The sequence below is a fragment of the Meriones unguiculatus genome, chromosome 7 (genome assembly GCF_030254825.1).
Source record: "Meriones unguiculatus strain TT.TT164.6M chromosome 7, Bangor_MerUng_6.1, whole genome shotgun sequence".
NCBI classification, from domain to species: Eukaryota; Metazoa; Chordata; class Mammalia; order Rodentia; family Muridae; genus Meriones; species Meriones unguiculatus.
The window spans coordinates 62272974-62292986 of record NC_083355.1 but is presented as its reverse complement, the minus strand read 5'-3'; the positions used below and the strand labels follow the sequence as shown (position 1 = coordinate 62292986).

At 35.2% G+C, this 20013-nt stretch overlaps 1 protein-coding gene across 10 annotated transcripts in view; it reads right to left on the bottom strand.

Annotated features, from left to right (window-relative positions):
- Mipol1 (mirror-image polydactyly 1) overlaps nucleotides 1-20013 on the bottom strand; it is a 303874-nt gene that overhangs the window by 228099 nt on the left and 55762 nt on the right. For 7 of the 10 annotated variants that reach the window (XM_060387532.1, XM_060387528.1, XM_060387537.1 and 4 more), the window contains 4 exons: nucleotides 17759-17905; nucleotides 17198-17404; nucleotides 15589-15715; nucleotides 14264-14369 (listed from right to left, as the gene is read on the bottom strand). In XM_060387532.1, coding sequence (XP_060243515.1) covers nucleotides 14264-14369; nucleotides 15589-15715; nucleotides 17198-17331 — 367 coding nt within the window. In that variant the 5' untranslated portion in view covers nucleotides 17332-17404; nucleotides 17759-17905. Of the gene's footprint in view, nucleotides 1-14263; nucleotides 14370-15588; nucleotides 15716-17197; nucleotides 17410-17758; nucleotides 17906-20013 lie in introns of all 10 variants that reach the window. The other 3 variants (XM_060387530.1, XM_060387531.1, XM_060387533.1) reach the window with 3 other exon arrangements.

The window sequence follows — 20013 nt, the reverse complement described above, 5'->3', positions numbered from 1 at the left end:
TTTTCAAACAGACAGTAAAATGGTAAAAAGAAAGCACACACACACACACACACACACACACACACAAATGACAGAAAACTCCTGTCCTGTTCCTTGTCTTCTCCTACTTCCGATGTCTATCCTGTTTGTCCTTCTGAGTGAGATTTCAGCCTCTTCCTTAGGGTCCTCTTTGTTGTTTAGCTTCTTTAGGACTATAGATTTTAGTATATTTATCCTATAGTATATGGCTAATATCTACATATAAGTGAGTATATAGCATATGTGTCTTTCTGTTTCTGGATTGCCTCACTCAGGATGAACTTTTCTAGTTCCCACCATTTGCCTGCAAATTTCATGATTTCCTTGTTTTTAATTGCTGAGTAGTAGTCCATTGTGTTACTATCTGTAACAGGACAGGAGCCTTCCACAGAGGGCCTCTGAAAGCCTCTACCCACCAGGGTATCAAAGGAGATACTGAGACTCATAGCCAAACTTTGGGCACAATGCAGGAAACCTCATGGAAGAAGAGGGAGGTAGAAAGACATGGAGAGAACAGGAACTCCGCAAGGAGACCAACAGACCCCAAAAAACCTGAGCCTATGGGGGGCCTGCAGAGACTGATACTCCAACCAAGGACCATGCATGGAGAGCACCTAGACCCACTGTAAGTTCCCTAATAAGAGGGCATGTCTCTGACATGAACTCTGTGGCTGGCTCTTTAATCACCAACCCCTGGGGGGGGGGGGTGCAGCCTTGCCAGGCCACAAAGGAAGATGATGCAGCCATGCTTGATGAGACCTGATAGGCTGGGTCAGATAGAAGGGGAGAAGGACCTCCCCTATCAGGGGACTAGGGAAAGCAAATGGAGGAGAAGAGGGAAGGTAAGATTAGGAAAGGAGCTACAGCAAGGATACAAAGTGAATAAACTGTAATTAATTAATTAATAATTAAAATGACAGAAAAACAACAAAATGGTAAATATCAGTGACTATAATAAAATATCCAATCACCAAAATGTTCTCAGTATAGTGAATGGGTGTGATACTATGTCAAAAGACCAATGATAAAGATCCCTTCAAACTAGGTTATGACACAGGGCTGGAAAGTTAAATACACTCTTGGAAGTACAACTGTAAAGATATATTGCTGGGCTTGCCAGCTAAAAGCAAATCACTTCTGGTGGTCCTTATAAACAGGTACCTGTTGCTGTATATCATCTACAACTAGATGTGCTAACTTGTTCAAGTAAGGAGACAACATCTGGATTCACTGCTTGACTGACTTTTCAATAGAAAACTCATTCTGCACAATCAATCTGTTTTCTGCACAGTCCAGATTAAAGAGTTAAAGGAAGGTGTGGCAGGAAGTACCTCCCATTCCTCCAGAAACTCAAAAATAGTTTTGGTTCACTATTTCCCATGGGCTTACCTTCAGGCTTTTCAACCATAAAGCCTCCACTCTCCAGGTCAGGGAGCCAACTTGGGAATTCTGCCAACTTCTAAGTATATCTATCCCAATTATATATTCTGAAACTTGGAAGGAATATCACAGAATGAGTTCAAGGACCTACTGTAGGTCAGACTTCAGCCGAAGCTCCACTAATAACCCGACGTTCATAATCTCTTACTCTAACTGGAGGGCCCTAATGCTTCTTGAGTTCTCTCAGAATTAATGACAATTCTGACCCAGTATCCACAGACGCATAATCTGATTGTTTTCTTTTTCCCAGGGTACAGTCACCCTTGTAAAGGCCTTAAGCCCCTTTGGGGAAGGATGAGAGAAAAAAAAAAATAACAGGAAAACTCTTGGGTATATTATGAAGATCCCTCCTCAGGGGTACGGGCAATCCCTTCCATCAAGGGGTTCTGGATCTGTAAACTCTCTCAAGGCTGGAGATTAGTTCTCTCTTGCCATGATCCAATGCAGTGTTAGTTATTTAAGAGTTTTTCTAGTTACAGAGATCAAATAAAATGCAGTAGGCTTCTTATCTATCACATTCTTTGAAACACAATCAGTGATCAGTCAGTATCCCACCATAAAAATCACTTGGCCTCTGCTACCCATAATGATAACCATGTGCACCTTGTCCTTTGTGGGGCAGTGCTGCCACCTGGTACCTGCTACACGGGGACCCAGTTAGATCCACTGCATTTAATCCATCCAACTGAGAAGCATCTGTCTATAAGCCTAAGGCAACAGTTCTCAACCTGGATATCATGACCCTTTTTGGGGATCAAATGATTCCTTTCACAAGGATCACCTAAGACCATCAGAAAGCATAGATATTTACATTATGATTTATAACAGTAGAAAAATTACAATTAAAGAAGTAGCAAAAAAATAATTTTATGGTTGGGGTCACCACAACATGACGAACTGTATTAAAGAGTCTCAACATTACGAAGGTTGAGAACCAGTGGCCAAACATCTCTCAAAAGGGAAAGTATAATGCCAAAGCTCTACAGATGTGCTGGTGCTCCTCTCACCAATTTTTCATGGTAGAGGGTGAGTGACAGACAAGTCTTCTGGGCATTCCTATTGTGGAAAACTACATTTTACACAGTATACCCACTCTAGCATTGCAATTTCCCTAAGCCTTAAAAATCGCTGCATCAACACTAAGCAAAAGAATATCACTCAACCCCAGCTTCTTTTCAGTAGACCATCTTTTGACAAATGATTCAGACAACAAAGCAAAGCAAACTCTGTCACCTTTTAAAAACTGTGCATACTTCCACATTAAATCTAGTATCAGCACTCAGGGGGACACAGCAATGAGCTCATCCTGACCCAGTTTATGATCCTTCCACAATTGTTCCACATCCATTCCCACACAGATTCTCAGAATTCTGCTTGGATGATTTTGTAAACTTATGAGCTAAAAATGAATATTTGATCCTATATGGTTAGCAAAACTAGGTTTAATTTTAAAAGATTATTTAAAATTCAAATATCTATATTCATATTTGAAGATTACATATTTGAATGTCAAATATAAATCACTGCCAACACATACATACATGCTACATTCAAAATCTTGTTATGGACTAGAGAGATGATACAGCAGTTGAGAGCATTTCCTGTTCTTTTAGAGGATCAAGGTTTGGTTCCCAGTATCCACATCAGGGGGATCAGGAGAACCTATAACTCCATTTCCAGGGCATCTGATGCCCTCTTCTGGCCTCTCAGAGGCCAAGCACATATATAGTGCACAAAAATAAATATAATTCTAAAAAAATTAAATATGGTAATCTGACTAATAAGAAAATTAAGATATTACTCAAAAATTAAGGTATTACTGAATGGTCATTTGAAAACACCTTTAAGTTATATGTGAATGTGGAAGTTTATAAATCACCCAATTTAGTCTAGAATCCTGTACTTTCAAAGGATCAATATGCAACTCTCAAATATTTTTAGTAAAGAAAACTTAACTGTAAACACTAAGCTTTTCCAAGGTGGATGACTATTACAAAGTTCACTAGAAAATCAATATAGCATTTTAGTTGGAATTTGCTCATTAAACACCCACAGCTCTAATGCAAATTATGATGGAATGAATAAAGCAAATACGCATGCTTCTTTCTTTTTATTAAATGTAAAATCTACTGTTAATTGCATCTCGTATGTCATACAAACTTTTCTCCTTAACTATTAAATAGAAGCTTTAACAAAAGTCATTAGAGATTCTTTCTTTGGCTTGAATAAATTTCAATATTTGTTCAGTAAAGGTTCACAGCAGTTAAATTACATTAACAAATATTATTAGCTACTATGTAAGCCAACCAAGTAAAATACTTATATTGTAGGTAAAACAAATCATTGGGTGTTTACAATAATATTTGGATATCTCCATTTTTAAACATGGTTATCAAATACACTATAATTCTTACTCAAATGAGAAAGATTCAGAGAGGATCACCCTCACCCCCCCCCCACCAAATACTCAAATTTGTTTAGTAAGCTAATTGTTTTCTAATATGGGCAAAAGTAAATATGAAGAAGCTGAACCATACTAAGTATGAGTTTATTGAGTCAAAGCAGAGTACATATTTTCTTAGCAGACCCAAGTCTATTGACAAACCCATAGTCTACAGTGTTCAAACCACTCTAACAACACAGTAGGAAAGAGATAGTATACTGAAAAATATTCTACTTTAAACACTGGATCATGATTTTTCTAAGTAACATAATTTGAAGAATAGATATTTCTCAGTGAAAAAGATCTGTTTGTAACATGTGCATGGTAGTTATTTAAATATTACAGGCTGAATTCAAGAGAGAGAAAAATTTAGTAGAATTTCTTACAATGATGCCACTGAAGACAATCAGCACCCCCAAGTCCACGTTATGCAGAACACAGCTTGTAAAAGCTTAGTCTTTATAAACAAATCTGTAATTCTCTGAATAGCTACTGTTGCAGTGTTACATGGGGGTCAAAAAATTTTCATAGACATGATGTGACATGGAGTCCTTGCAAATACAACTGTTCTGTATAATGAGCACAGGAATATTCCTAACAACAGATACAAGATGTGTTTTACATATATAATTTACCTCCCCTAGCATAAACTGTCAAAACTTTAAAATGGTGATTGCCTCACGCCTGAAAAAAGGAAGTAAACCCTACTCAAAGAAGCTGAAGCTTCTCTTGGTAACATCACAATCCTGGTATCACATTCAGAACTACATGTACAAGCCAAAATACTGCAATTTTCTAAGACCGGACTTGATTTTTCAATATTTTATAAACTAAAAAGACTAATATTTTTGTATGTGTATTGTGTGTGCAAGAGCACAGGTTTGTGCATAGCACAGAGTGTGTGTGCTGGTTTAAAAAAATTGTACAGTTGATTTTCTTCTTGTATTTTTATATCAGTTTCAGAGAAAAGAGCCAGTATTTTCTGTGGCACAATTTTATTTTTCCACTTTACCAAGTCAGAAGTCGTCATACATGTGTGTATATAATCTATATTTTAAGCATTTATATTGATACTGAATAGAAAAACTGGGGTTTTAAGATTCAAGGACTGTTTTCATCCTCTTAATAATCATAATGAAACTTCTATGATCTTTTAAAAAGCAAACGCACATTCTCAACTATTATAAGAATGAACTACCTTTATATGTAAAATAATTTAAATATGGCTGTTCAGAAAAGAATCTGCATTTAAAGAGAAAAGGTACTGTAAGTGATTGCATTACCAATACAAGTAAGCCATGCAAAAACATAGTCATTAAATTATATGTTAAAATATAGGAAGATAGATAACAGATATAGAAAAGAGAGAGAGAGAGAGAGAGAGAGAGAGAGAGAGAGAGAGAGAGAGAGAGAGAGAAGATAGACTTATAAACACAAGACTTAAAAACTAAGGAGTTCTTTTGGCTAAAATCCAATATTGTCTTTATTTCAGTTTAATTGGAAGAGGATCTCAAATTCATCTTCTCCATGAGATATCAGGAACCTGGATTTCTCTTCGTACCAAAGGTTAATAAGAAATGTGTCTGCAAAAGTCAAACAGCATTAAATACCAAAAACTGATTATTATTCTACAGGAGTTGTTCTGTCATTCATAATCTCTCCATGCTTCAACCTTCCACAGCTAATCTTTAATGGATGACATTCAAGAAAAAAAAAATAACCAACACATAAAGCAGAATCTCTAACGTAAGCTTTTTAAGAAATAAAAAAATAAGGCTTTTGAAGAAATATCAACATTTTAAATATTACAAAATACTACTGAAAAATACTGTTACATTAAATTTTCACAATAACTGTAGGATAGTAATAATAATACAAAAGGAGACAATAAGCACAAGGCAATGAATGTAATTGAAATTTTAGAATAGAGAAAAGATTAAATTGAACAATGTATTTTTAAAAGTTAAAAACATCACTAACATAAAAGAAGCAGTGGATGCAACTGGGCACAGAACGTCTTACTGTTAAATTCAACTGATTTAAAACAATCTTTAAATGTTTAGAGCTTAGGCAATTTTTTAAGTTGAAAAGAGATATGTTAAAAGTATAAATACTTCATGTATCAGTTATTTTAGTTATTCAGTTTTTCTAAAACATACCATAATATTTGCAGGTCATCAATAATGTTTTAAAATAATATTATACATTTATATAATTTAAACAGGTCAAGATAATAAAACAAACACTCTTAAATTAAGCACATGGGAAGGAATTCAGATTTCTCTAAAGCCAAGTAAAGCCTTGTTACTATACATTTCTCCTGTATTTTCTTTTCTTGTGAAGGTTATTTTTTTTTTCTAAGGCAGTTGTTTATATAGCTCAAGCTAGCTTTGAACTCAAAGTTTGTATAGCCCAGGCTATCTCAGAACTGTAATCCTCCAATGCTAAGATCAAACCAGACCCAGTTTCTTATATATATTAACAAACTTTCTCAGGTTTTAAAAGTTTCTATATAATCCTAAGTCTGAAAATCAGGGGAAATAAAAAGCCATGTAAGTCAATATAATAATAAATACTATTTAAAACAATAAACACTCTGTACCACAGACTAGGTAGAAACAGAGGTAGTTACCTGTTACTAGGTTGAGCAGTACTTACACCACTCCAAATCTGTTAGAGCATTTCAATGGTGCCCATTTAATGAACAGCTCCAGAAAACAATATGGTGACATTTATTGACACACGCTATGAGTTAAGTAAAGCATTCCATAAGCATTAGCTTAAAAATAAAACCTGCCACCATTCGATATTCCTCTATTAAGAAATCCCTGTTTAGCTCTGTACCCCATTAGTCATCAGGGAAATGCAAATCAAAATGATCCCTGAGATTTCACCTTACACCCATCAGAATGCCAAAGATCAAAAACTCAAGTGACAACACATGCTGGAGAGGATGTGGAGAAAGGGGAAACCTCCTCCACTGTTGGTAGGAATACAAAATTGTATAACCACTTTTGAAATCAATCTGGTGCTTTCTCAGAAAATTGGGAATAGTGGTTCCTCAAGATCAAGCTATACCACTCTGAGGCATATGTCTAAAATATACTGAACTATACAAGGACATTTGCTCAGCCATGTTCAGAACAGCTCTATTTGTAACAGCCAGAAGCAGGAAACAACCTAGATGTCCCTCAACTGAAGAACAGATGCAGAAATTGCTATGTATTTACACAATGAAATACTATTCAGCTATTAAAAACAAGGAAATCATGAAATTTGCAGGCAAATGGTGGGAACTAGAAAGATCATCTTGAGTGAGGTATCCCAGAAGCAGAAAGACACACATGGTATATATTCACTCGTAAGTGGATATTAGCTATATAATATAGTATAAACATAATAAAATCTATAATCCTAAAGAAACTAAACAGGAAGACCCTAGGAAAGATGCTCAATCCTCATTCAGAAGGACAAATTCAATAGACATTGGAAGCAAGAGAAGACAAGGAACAGGACAGAAGCCTACCACAGATGGCCTCTGAAAGATTCTATTGATTATTGAATTGGTATTGAAGCAGAGGCTGAGACTCATAGCCAAACTTTGGGCAGAGGGCATGGAATTTTATGAAAGAAGGGGAAGATAGTCAGACCTTGGAGGGGCAGGAGCTCCAAAAGGAGACTAGCAGAGCGAGAAAAAAAAAAACTGAGCCCTGGGGGCCTTGAAGAGAATGGTACCCCAACCAAGGACAATGCATGGAAGGGACCTAAAACCTAGGCTCAGATGTAGCCCATAGACTCAGTCTCTAAGTGGGTATCCTAGTAAGGGGAACAGGGGCTTTCTCTGGCATGAACTCAGTGACAGGCTCTCTGATCACCTACCCCTGGGGATTGCAGCCTTGCCAAGCCACAGAGGATGACAATGCAACCAGTCCTGATGAGACCTGATAGGTGAGGGTCAGATGTAAGGGGAGGAGGACCTTGCCTATCAGTGGAGTAGGGGAGAGGCATAGAGGGAAAAAAGGGACGGAGGGTGGGATTGGGAGGAGACAAGGGAAGGGGCCACAGCCAGAATACAAATTGAATAAATTGTATTAAATAATAATAATAACAATAATAATAATGATGATGACGATGATGATGATGATGAAAAACATCTTTGATTTGTAAGGACATTTGCATTTTTTCCTAAAAAATATTTTAATATCTAGAAAAATACTATGAAATACTATGAAATAATGACCCTTACTCCTGAAAAGGAGAAGCCAGTAAAGGGTAAACCATCTGAGATTTCTTGTGACAGTAAACACAACTGAGCTTCAACTACTCATAAAATCATATAAAATGGTAGCATTAACTACCATGCAAAATTGAACACAAAAACAAAAGAAGCTATATAACAACATATATGAAGGTTTGCTACAGTTATACAAACCCAAACATTTTCTATTTCATTAATCTTATTCTGGATTCACAATTTAGTAAAATGCTATGAAATATATAAAGAAGTTAAAAATGAACAAATCAAGCTTTCCAATTAAAAAATAGGGTACGGAGGTAAACAGAGAATTCATTGTAGAGGAATCCAGAATGGCAGAGAAACGCTTAAAGAAATGCTCAAACTCTTTAGCCATCAGGGAAATGCAATTCAAATCGACCCTGAGATTTCACCTTACATCCATCTGAATGGCTAAGATCAAAAACTCAAGTGACAACACTTGCTGGAGAGGTTGTGGAAAAAGGGGAACCCTCCTCCATTGCCGGTGGAAATACATAAATGTCAGTAGCATTTTTTTTCCTTAAAACCAATCTCTTGTTCCCAAATTTTGTAACATAATTTTCCGGTTACCACCCTTAAAGTGTATTCACAGTAAATCATTATCAGTGGAAGTGGTTAGGTACAGGCCAGAAGCTCTGTCAAGTGATTCCATTAATTTATTTATTACAATTTATTCACTTTGTTTCCCCGCTGTAGCCCCCTCCATTTCCTCCCAGTTCCAACCTCCCTCTTTGCTCCCTATGCCCCTTAGGTAGTGCACTGAAAGGGGAGGTCTTTCTCCCCTTCTATCTGACCCTAACCTATCAAGACTCATCAGGGCTGGCTGCAACATCTTCTTCTGTGGCCTGGCAAGGCTGTACACCCCAGGGGAGCTGATTAAAGAGCAGGCCATTGAGTTCATGTCAGAGACAGGCCCTGCCCCCTTACTAGGAAACCCTCTTGGAAACTGAGCAGGGTATCTAGGTACTCTCCATGCATGGTCCTTGGGTGACGCTGGGCCCGTTTTTTTTGGCTCTGGTGGTCTCCTTGTGAAGTTCTTGCCCCTCCAGGTCTTTCTATCTCCCTCTTCTTCCATGAGGTTTCCTGCACTCTGCCCCAAGTTTGGTTATGAGTCTCAGCATCTCCTTCTCTACCTTGATGGTTAGAGTCTTTCAGAGGTCCCCTGTGGAAGGCTCCTATCCTGTTTCTTGTCTTCTACTTCCACAAATGGTTTTTGACAAGGGTCATAGGGATCCCAAATCAGCTACATTTAAAGATCAACAAAAGTATCTTTCATTCAACAATGTACATAAATATTCTTCTTATAACAAAATCAAGTCCTATTTTCTCACTATTGCTTTCACTTAAGATATAAAAGATTCTGCTATCATCAAATATTGTTCAAAAAATTCTTAATGTATCACATCTCACAGCATGAATATCTCATTATTCATTTAGTAATAGATTTGTTAATATTCTTGTATTCAGAACTAACATAATACAATATTCTTATAAATGTTTTTATTTTATATATTCCAAGAGAATATCTACTAGGAGGATATATTTGCCACAGATTAACATTTTAAACCAACAAATATTTTTGCTATTTGCAGCATTTAGTTTGGTGTTCATCCAGTATTTACTTTATAGTGGAATCTGTTTTGTAAACATTAATATTTCATTTATAAACATTAAAATACATACATGTATATTCTTACATTTCAATAAATACACGTCTTGAAATAAAAAATGTGAAGCACAGTAATAAACAACAAACATCTATACTTACATAGATTATTGGTTCTTTTGTGTTACAAGAAAAGAAGCATCACTTACATGCAATCAGAGTCCGGCACTGTTTTTCCTTCTATTCCTGTGCTGCTGTAATTGCTTTCATTTTCTAGTATTTTGCTTTGGAATGCACTTCATACATAATAGGTAGAATATGAGTTTACTAAATTTTGTATCCTCTAAGAAATAATGAAAATGTGAAGAATGCACCAGGGAAAAAGGTTTTGGAGTTTCAAATCAGTGAAACATTTTCCCTGTTTCCTTTTTATCTCTTTAATCAATTGCTGCACTTCCGAGAAACTATATATTCCTGTTATTTCATCAGTTGGGTGGAAATAAGACATTAAAACTTTTCATAAGTAGTAAATCAATATTGTTATGAATTAAACATATATGACTAATAACAATTAAATCCCTTCCATTTTTATATATTATTCAAATTGTTCCATCAAAAATTCTTAAACATGTAACAATAAATAAATATTTGAACTACATGCTGAACTGTATTATTCAAAAGTTAAATAGTAAACATTACTGCTCAATAAGTCTCTTCAAGAAATAGACTAGTTATATTAAATAATTACTGTCATGACAGCCCCAAATGTTTTTTTCTGTATAATATACTGAAAGTTGACTATATATATAGTTAAAAAACAAATCCATTTATTACAGTACTTTCCTAGCAGTTAGTATATATATATATATAAAATTATATATATATATATAATTTTTAATTAAATTATTTATTTTTTAATATTAGTTACAGTTTATTACCTTTGTATCCCAGCTGTATCCCACTCCCTCTTTCCCTCCCACCCTCATCTTCTCCCTGCCCCTTTCCAAGTCCACTGAGAGGAGAGAACCTCCTCCCCTTTCATCTGACCTTAGCTTATCAGGTATCTTCAGGCCTGGCTGCAAAGTCCTCCTCTGTGGCATACCAGGGCTCCTCCTCCCTCAGAGGGTAGGGGGGAACAAAGGACCAGCCATTGAGTTCATGTCAGAAAGAGTCCCTGTTCCCCTTACTAGGGAACCCACTTGGAACTGAGCTACCATGGGCTACATCCAAGAAGGAACTCTAGATTATATCCATACATGGTCCATGGTTGGAGATACAATCTCATAAAAGACTTCTGTGCCCTGATATATTTGTCATGTATAGCACAGGACCTAAGAGCAACAATCAATATATGGGATCTCCTCTTCCTCTGTGGGATGGCTAGGTCAGTCCACCAGGGAGAAGTGACTAAGGAGCAGGCAACCAAATTCATGTCAGAGACCGTCTCTTCTCCTCTTACTAGGGAATCCACATGGAGACTGAGCTGTGCGTGGGCTACATCTGAGCGGGGGCAGGGGGTGTCTAGGTCCTCTCTCTATATATGGTCTTTCCTGAGTGAGATATCCCAGAAGCAGAGAGACATGCATGGTGGTATATACTCACTTATAAGTGGATATTAGCCATATTATATAAGCTAAAAATACTAAAATCTGCAGACCTAAAGAAGCCAAAGGACAAAGAGGACCCTAGGGAAGAGGCTTAATTCTCACTCAGAAGAGATACAGGCAGTCCTGATGGGACCCGATTGGCTAATGTCAGACAGTAGGGTGGGAAGACTTCCCCTATCAATGGACCAAGGAAGAGGGATAGAGGAGGAAGAGGGAGGGAGGAAGGGTGGAACCAGTAGGAGATGAGGGAGAGGCTACAACTGGTATATAAAGTGAATGAATAAATTGTAAATAATGATAATAATAATAAATGTTTATAAAATAAAAAAAATATGGGATCTCATGAAACGGAAAAGCTTTTGTAAAGTAAAAGACACTGTCATCAGAACAAAACAACAGCCTACAGACTGGAAAAAAAAACTTCACCAACCCTATATCTGACAGAGGGCTGATATCTGGAATGTATAAAGAACTAAAGAAGTTAAAAAGCAATAAATCAAGAAATCCAATTTAAAAAATGGGGTACAGAGCTAAACAGAGAATTCTCTGTAGAAGAATATAGATTGGCAGAGAAACACGTAAAGAGATGCTCAACATCCTTAGCCATCAGAGAGATGCAAATCAAAATGACCTTGAGATTTCACCTTACACCCATCAGAATGGCTAAGATCAAAAACTCAAGTGACAACACATGCTGGAGAGGTTGTGGAGAAAGGGGAACCCTCCTCCACTGCTGGTGGGAATGTAAACTTGTACAACCACTTTGGAAATCAATCTGGCACTTTCTCAGACAATTAGGAATAGTGCTTCCTCAAGACCCAGCTATACCACTCCTAGGCGTATATCCAAAAGATGCTCAAGTACACAACAAGGACATTTGCTCAATCATGTTTGTAGAAGCTTTATTTGTAATAGCCAGAACCTGGAAACAACCTAGATATCCATCAATGGAAGAATGGATACAGAAATTGTGGTACTTTTACACAATGGAATACTACTTAGCAATTAAAAACAAGGAAATTATGAAATTTGCAGGTAAATGGTAGGATCTAGAAAAGATCATCCTGAGTGAGGTATACCAGAAGGAGAAAGACACATGGTATGTACTCACTTATACGTGGTTATTAGACCTTTAAGAAAGGATAAACATACTGAAATCTGTACACCTAAAGAAGATAAACAAGAAAGAGGACCCAGGGTAAGATGATCAACCCTCACTTAGAAAGACAAATGGGATGGACATTGGAAGTACAGAAAACAAGTAACAGGACAGGAGCCTACCGCAGAGGGCATCTGAAAGACTCTACCTATCAGTGATTCAATACAGATACTGAGACTCATAACCAAACCTTTGGCACAGTGCAGGGAATATGAAATAAGGTGGAGTTAGTATGACTTGGAGAGGACAGGAGCTCCACAAGCACCAAATATATCTGCACACAGGGATCTTTTATGAGATTGTATCTCCAAATAAGGACCATGTATGGATATAACCTAGCACCCCTGCTCGGATGTAGCCCATGGTAGTTCAGTATAATTTTTTTTTTAATTCAGGAAACTTCCAAATATTCTAAACCTTGACTTGTTCTTATTCACTTTTAATATATTATAAATTTTCTTTAAAATCTATTTTTACATTTCCCAATCACAAAGAAATAAAAAGTTTATGGTTATTTGTCATTATTAGAAATTTTGTTATCCAGTATTCAACTGGATTATTTATTTATGGCCATCATGATTACAGTATTACTATAGTATTTATTTAGAAATTACCATCCACAGTAATATTTTAAAGATAGATAAATTTTATTTTAAAGTAATATTTTAAAGATAGATAGTCATCTCTCTAATCTAAAATTACCAATTCTTTTACATATGTAAGCAAGTTAAGTAGTTTATAAAATATTGTAACTTGGCTGGGCATAGTAGTGCGTGCTTTTAATCCCAGCATTCAGGGAGGCAGAGACAGGCAGATCACTGTGAATTCGAGGCCAACCTGGTCTACAAAGCAAGTCCACGAGAGCCAAGGCTGCACAGAGAAAGCCTGTCTCGAAAAAAAAAAATATAATCTGAAATTAATTATTAAAGGATTTCATTAAATATAATATTGTTGAACAAGTAATCTAAAATACTTCTAAATGCATATGTATCATTTTACAATTATTCACTTTTTTTAACACAGAAAAAATAGTGAAAGAAAAGAATCTACATTGACATTCATAGGTGCATAGCCCAGAAGTCAGAATCCAGGGACCAAATCTCTAACATTCAAATGTCTTGACATTTTGTCCTTGCAACGACCGAGTATGAATAAGATAGTTTCCAAAATCAAAAGTGGTCATGTACAACACTAAAATGTGGCACCTTTCACTCTAATCTCAGGGAAGCATTATCTCTCTCATCATCTGCATCATCAGATCTTAACCTATTAACTGCATGAAACAAGTTTTTTTTTTTTTTTAATCAAATGTAGGTTTCCACTGTTAATGAATATAGGACTATCTTAATACAAAGGAGAAGTACTTCCTCTCTGAGAGCTAAAACAGTAAGTGGTATTTGAACTGCTGGTTGAAAGGCAGAGGCACTGGTAATCATGATTTTCCCTTGTTTGTTCAGGCCCTTCCAACAAAACAAACAACCTTTTTGTGATTGGATTGACATGGTGTTAACAATGCATTTAATGCCCAAATCAGTGTGAATACAGGTAAAGCCCTCACTAATACCAGTACCAGGATGTTAAAGCCACCTATTTTCTAAGCAGCCAAAAGGAAAAAAAAAACTCTCCTCCTTTGGCAAACAAGGCAAGGAGCTAGTATCCACCAGTCCACATCACACAATCAGCCTCCAGCTTCACGCGAACACTAATCTACTACCTGCTGTCCTCTCAGCAATTTCAGCCTCTGCCGCTTTCTCTTGGAGTTCCAACTTAAGCTTTAATTTTCTCTTTTCTTTATCTTCTTTGGTCAATTTTTCTTGAAGCTAAAATACATTAGAAAAAAATAATTCTTATCTGATAAATGCATAACATGTATAATTAATTCCAAAGTAAGATTTTATTGTTCTTAAATCCTTATATAGTATTAGATTTAACTGTTTAAATACACTGAATCTAGAGGGATAAATTAAGGTTGCAATATACTCTCTAAGTAATGAAGTAATTATAGAAAATGGAAACATGTTAATCCATATGGATTTGTATATGTGCATATAGACATAAAACAGAAACAACATTATAGCTAAAAGTACCTACACCCAAAGCCATATCGTTCATTCATTTATCTTAAAGCAAAAAATTCTGAAGGGCTCTACTGATCATAAAATAATGGGCAGCAGGATTATTCTTCTCTTAGTAATTCCAATATTTTGAAACAAAATCAATTAAGATAACAATCTTAATATCTGACACAAATCTGGCTGTGAAACTGTCTTATCATATTCCAATTAAATTGGCACTGTCACCTTATTCAAATATGGCATATAATAATTGCTGAATAAAAGTATAGAAAATATCTCATGCTCAAACAGAATGTTTTCCTTTTATTTTCTTTTTCCATTCTTCACTACACTTTTGTCATCTGATTTTTCTTTCAGAAACAATATTCACACTTCAGTATGATTAGGGCAAACAATAAAAATACTGAAATAAGAAAATACATATAGAGGTTTTAAAAGAACCCATCGACACTTAAAAGTATTTAATAAAATTATTTACAGACCAGGGGAATGCTGAGGAAGAGCCAGAGGAAACAAAGCATGACATGTACATTGAGCTGGCTGCATATAATAGTGTAATAAGATACAAGGCATATATATCATTTGCAACTTTGATGTTTAGTTGCCTGTATAACTGACATAAAAGAGTGCATAGAAACTGAGGAAAATTAACAAAGTAGCATGAAATTGGCTGTTAATATAGCCCACATTCCATAACGTTAAAGCCAAGTGAAATCTGAATATTTGTTAGTAGCATAATTACCAGCAGAGCTTTGTGGAAATGGGTGGTATTACAGAAACCAAAAAGCTTATTTTCATGGTCAACCACTTAACTGAATAATACCTGGATGGCAAAGAAACATAAAACTACTGTTGAGGCATTAAAAAACAAAATGAAACTGAATAATAATAGAGAAGAGAGAAAAGTAACATGCTCAACAGGTCAGACATTGTTTACAGACATTAGACTTCTACATTTCTATACCTTTTTATTGCTTGTTCTGAGAATTTCCAATTCTTTTTGAAGATATGCTACTGACGTCTCTTTACTTAAGTCTGGGATAACTTGATGAGAAATCACAGGTTCATAATTCTTTCCACATTCCATAATACTGTAATAAAGAGAACTATTAAATAATATATATGATTTTATACAGGACATAAATTTCTTATTAACAATAAATATGTAAAGATACTTCGGTTTAAACTTATATGCAGCTAAAGCATGATGGCTACAAAACAATAAATATATATACTTACACACAGATATACCAATTTACCAACTGGAGAAATTAGGTTTGTAGAAAGCACACAGTGATCCCAGAGAGACTGGGTGTTTAGGGTTTTGATTCTGGTTGGGATCAACTTATAGATTCTGCTTTTCTAAAAATGGAACAAACCATTTTCCCAATTTCATTAAAAACAGTATCATTCATATATTTATTATTAAATGGAAAATATTAAAATTAATATTTCTTTTCCAAAGAGTTAATGGTAAATATATTCTATAAGACAGCTGCCAACGATATCAACCTGTAAACAGGTAGTATAAAGGAGAAGTGAGCAAACACTGGATCGTTTCCTGGTGTTAGGGTATTAAGTATGTAGGCACTGATGGGTAGGCTGGTCTTTGGCATGGAGTCCTGCGACAATCAGTGAGTGAAGAGCTATATCCATGCTCTCATACTGAATATACCACAGATCTCACGGCAGGAATATAAGCTCAATTGTTTAATCTTTCCTATACAATTAAAAAATGTTTATCCATTCCTCCACATTCCTGGCCTACATACCCTAAAATATGTCCCCAATTGTACTTTAGTATAATTTGAAACTAAGGGAGAAGCATTTATTTTATTATGCATTAGAATCAATGAATATATCGGAGATACTGAGAACAAACTAGAAACCCCACAAAAACCTTTCAAAATAGTACTCCAAAAAATGTGAAAACAGAATTATGCTGTCATTTTAAAATCTGTTAGCTTTACTGCACATGATTCATTATCAAGGTAGCATAATCTCATTGATAATAAGCACAGGTATCACAGACTCAAATTTCTTCACATAGGATGACTTAAAGCTGCAGAATGTAAAACAATTAGAAATGAAAAGGGTAGATAGCGTACAGAGCCACTGTAAAGGTATTCAAATTACCCCACATGAAGAAGAGAGTGATGTAAAAACAGCAATAACAACAACAAAACAAACAAACAAACAAAAAAAGCAAGCAAGTTTGAGCAAACTTTGAGCAAGTTTGAGCAAACTCTGAGCAAGTTTGAGCTTTGGTAAATGATACCACTTATTTCTATCAGTTTCACAAGCTTCCTTATAGCCATAATGAAGAGTCACAGAAAATAATGCTGAAAAAGAATAATACTTTATTGTTTTCTTTAAACTCATCGTGTACTGCTTCTCTTAGCTACCTAGACATATTATATCAAGTATTAGAAGATCTTGCAGAATCCTGAAATCGTTTTTAAGTCACTAACACATTAAATTTATGTGACACCAAATAAAGAAGGAAAGTGTATTAGGGAAGAAGTGTTGTCCAATTCTTACTTTTTAGATTAAACACTGAAATCAACACGCACCTGCACTTTATAGATGGCCCTTCATCTGGATTAGGATCGAGGACTTGAAAATTGCTGGATTTCCTCCTTGGCAGTTCAAGGTCCTCAGATTTGACTTCGTTGTCTAATTTACACATGTTTTGCTGAGAATTCATAGTCAGCTGCTCATCTACTGGTGCACTCTCACCTGCCACAAAGGTCTCTTGTGCAAGACAAATATGGCTATATCTGCACTTAAACAAATAATACATGATAAAGGACATAGCCACATATGAAACTTGTTGAACAGTCTTATTTCAGTAAACATTATCACAATATTAAAATGGATATAAAAATAAAATTAAAACCTTGATGTCATAAAATATATTATGAAATCTACTTTGTACACCTAATTATATCACAAAAATTATTTAAGGCACAGACATTAAGCAATATTCCTTTTAAGGAAATAAACCATATTTACTGGCATACTAAAGTTTGGGAGGAAATCGTCTATACAAAATTAACTGGTGTTACTAAGATTAAAGGCATGCATAACTATTAATTATAAAATGTTTATTAACTCCCGAAGAAATAATTTACCTTTAAAAAGTAGCCTTGGGGCCAGGTGTGATGACACGCACCTTTAATTCCAGCACTTTGAGGAAGAGGTAGGTGTATATCTGTGAGTTTGAGGTCAGCCTGGTCTACAAAGTGAGTCCAGGACACCCAGAGCTACACAGAGAAACCCTGTCTCGAAAAACAGAAGAGAAGGGGTTGTAGCCTTGCTTATGAGCTAGACAATCTGGCAACATAAAATCCTTTTGACACATGAATGAAGTATTAAAATATAAAAAGTTAGTATGCAAAAATGAACCTCTCACAAAACTTCATTCTAATTTGTGTTTGTATTAACTGTAGATAATAAAAAACTTCAAGTCTAGATATTCATATTGGTAAATGAAAGCTACGTTACAAATCAATTGCCTTAGTAAATAATTTGATTTCTCTTTGTTGAGGAAACAAATCAGAAAGGAGAAATATTGTATCATATCCTCATACTGTGAGGTAATTATGACATTTCAACACAATATTATCCTAACATCTTTTATTTAAAGGTCAGTGACTGATTTCAGAGTTCTGAAAACTATTTTACTGTTTGCTTTACACATTTATTCACTATTTTGAACTAATGTAACAATGGAATCCCAAACTGAGAATTTTAGGGGCACTACGGAGATGAATGTACATCTCTACAAGTAACTCAAACGAAAAGAGCAAAATACAAATAACAAAAACTGCCCTCAGAAATATCATTAAAGTCATTTATATCATTAATATCATTTAGAGTCCTATGCTGTCCTGCTATGTATGAGGAGCAAAGACTGTAAAAGGGGCAGGATGAGCTATGAGCATTGAAGTTATAAAAGGCCCATGTTCCTATTATAACGCTTTTACTGTGTTAGATTCTAAGTTCTGATCCTTTAAGGACAATTATACCACGAGCTACAATTGGTCCAGTTATCTAAATTCTAGGTGTAATTCAGCATCTTCTGCCATCCAGTGTTTTATCCCTAATGTTCTGTTCTTGTTTTGTTTTTGCTTCTCTTTAACCCCATTCCTGATAGCTATGTTACTATTTGCTTACTACACTTAACAACTTTTTCTAATTATAAAATTGTAAAACTCTTTGAATTCTTTGAAAATCATTAGTATTTCACTGTGAGCATCTTCCATCCCAAACTTCTTGAGAGATATACAAGTTTCCACATAAGAGGGCATTTGGTTTCCTCCAAGATCTTGTTATTATACTTAAAGTAATAGTAAGAAAAATTTCTGTCACTTCCTTTTAGTCTTTTAATTTATTTTATTGTATGTGTATGGGCATTTTGCCTGATGTGTGTCTGTTTACTACTTGTGTGCCTGACGCACATGAAGGTCAGAAGAGGATATTAACCCACTGCAACTGGAGTTGCTGTTGTGAGCCACCATGTGGATGATAGAACTAGAATGCTGAGAGTAGCCATTGTTGTTAACTGCTGAGACATCGCTCAGCTCCCACTTCTGAGACTTTTTTCTTTTATTAAATATTTTTTCTTTTAGTTTGTATTAATTATGCTTTATTCATCAGTATCCCCCTGTAAACTCCCCCTCCTCCCCTATGAGACTTTTTAATTTTAAATCTAAACTGTTTTAAAATTAATAGTTTGGAGGCCATGGCAAAAGATTTCTAGATACTGAATTCAGGCCAGTCTGGTTCAAGTAAGACCCTGTACTAACATATTCCTCTCCTTTCAAAAAAAAAAAAAAGACCCAAAAGTTAATATTTGAAACATTTAATATATATAAAGAAACCATACTATGTGGTTTAGCTCTATTTCTAATTTTGTTCGGTCATAAAACCTTTTAGATTCCTAATTTGAACTGTTCATCTGACATTTGAAATCTGCTCTGCAAATCAAACTATCTATACTCCTTTATTGAGAATTTAATTTGCTTCAGAGTAAACAAGGCTGATTTATAAAATCTTCCCACCTGCCTGCCTGCATTTTATTTTTTTAACAAATCATTTTGGGGAAATGTTATTTTATCAAATTAGTGTTAAATATTGGAAAGGCTTTCAAATGTTCTTCTCTACCACATTATACTGTATAAGTATTCTACCATATATATAGAAAATTTGAGCTTTTAAATTCTATTACTTATTCAGATTTTTGATACTTGTTTGTGGAAACCATAAAGTATGATAAGCCCTATGGCAATGAACTGGAAAAAAAAAAACAAATGTGAATGACGAGCAGACACTTCTATGAAGGACTCTAGTACAATTATTATGAGAAATGGATTTAACAATTTGA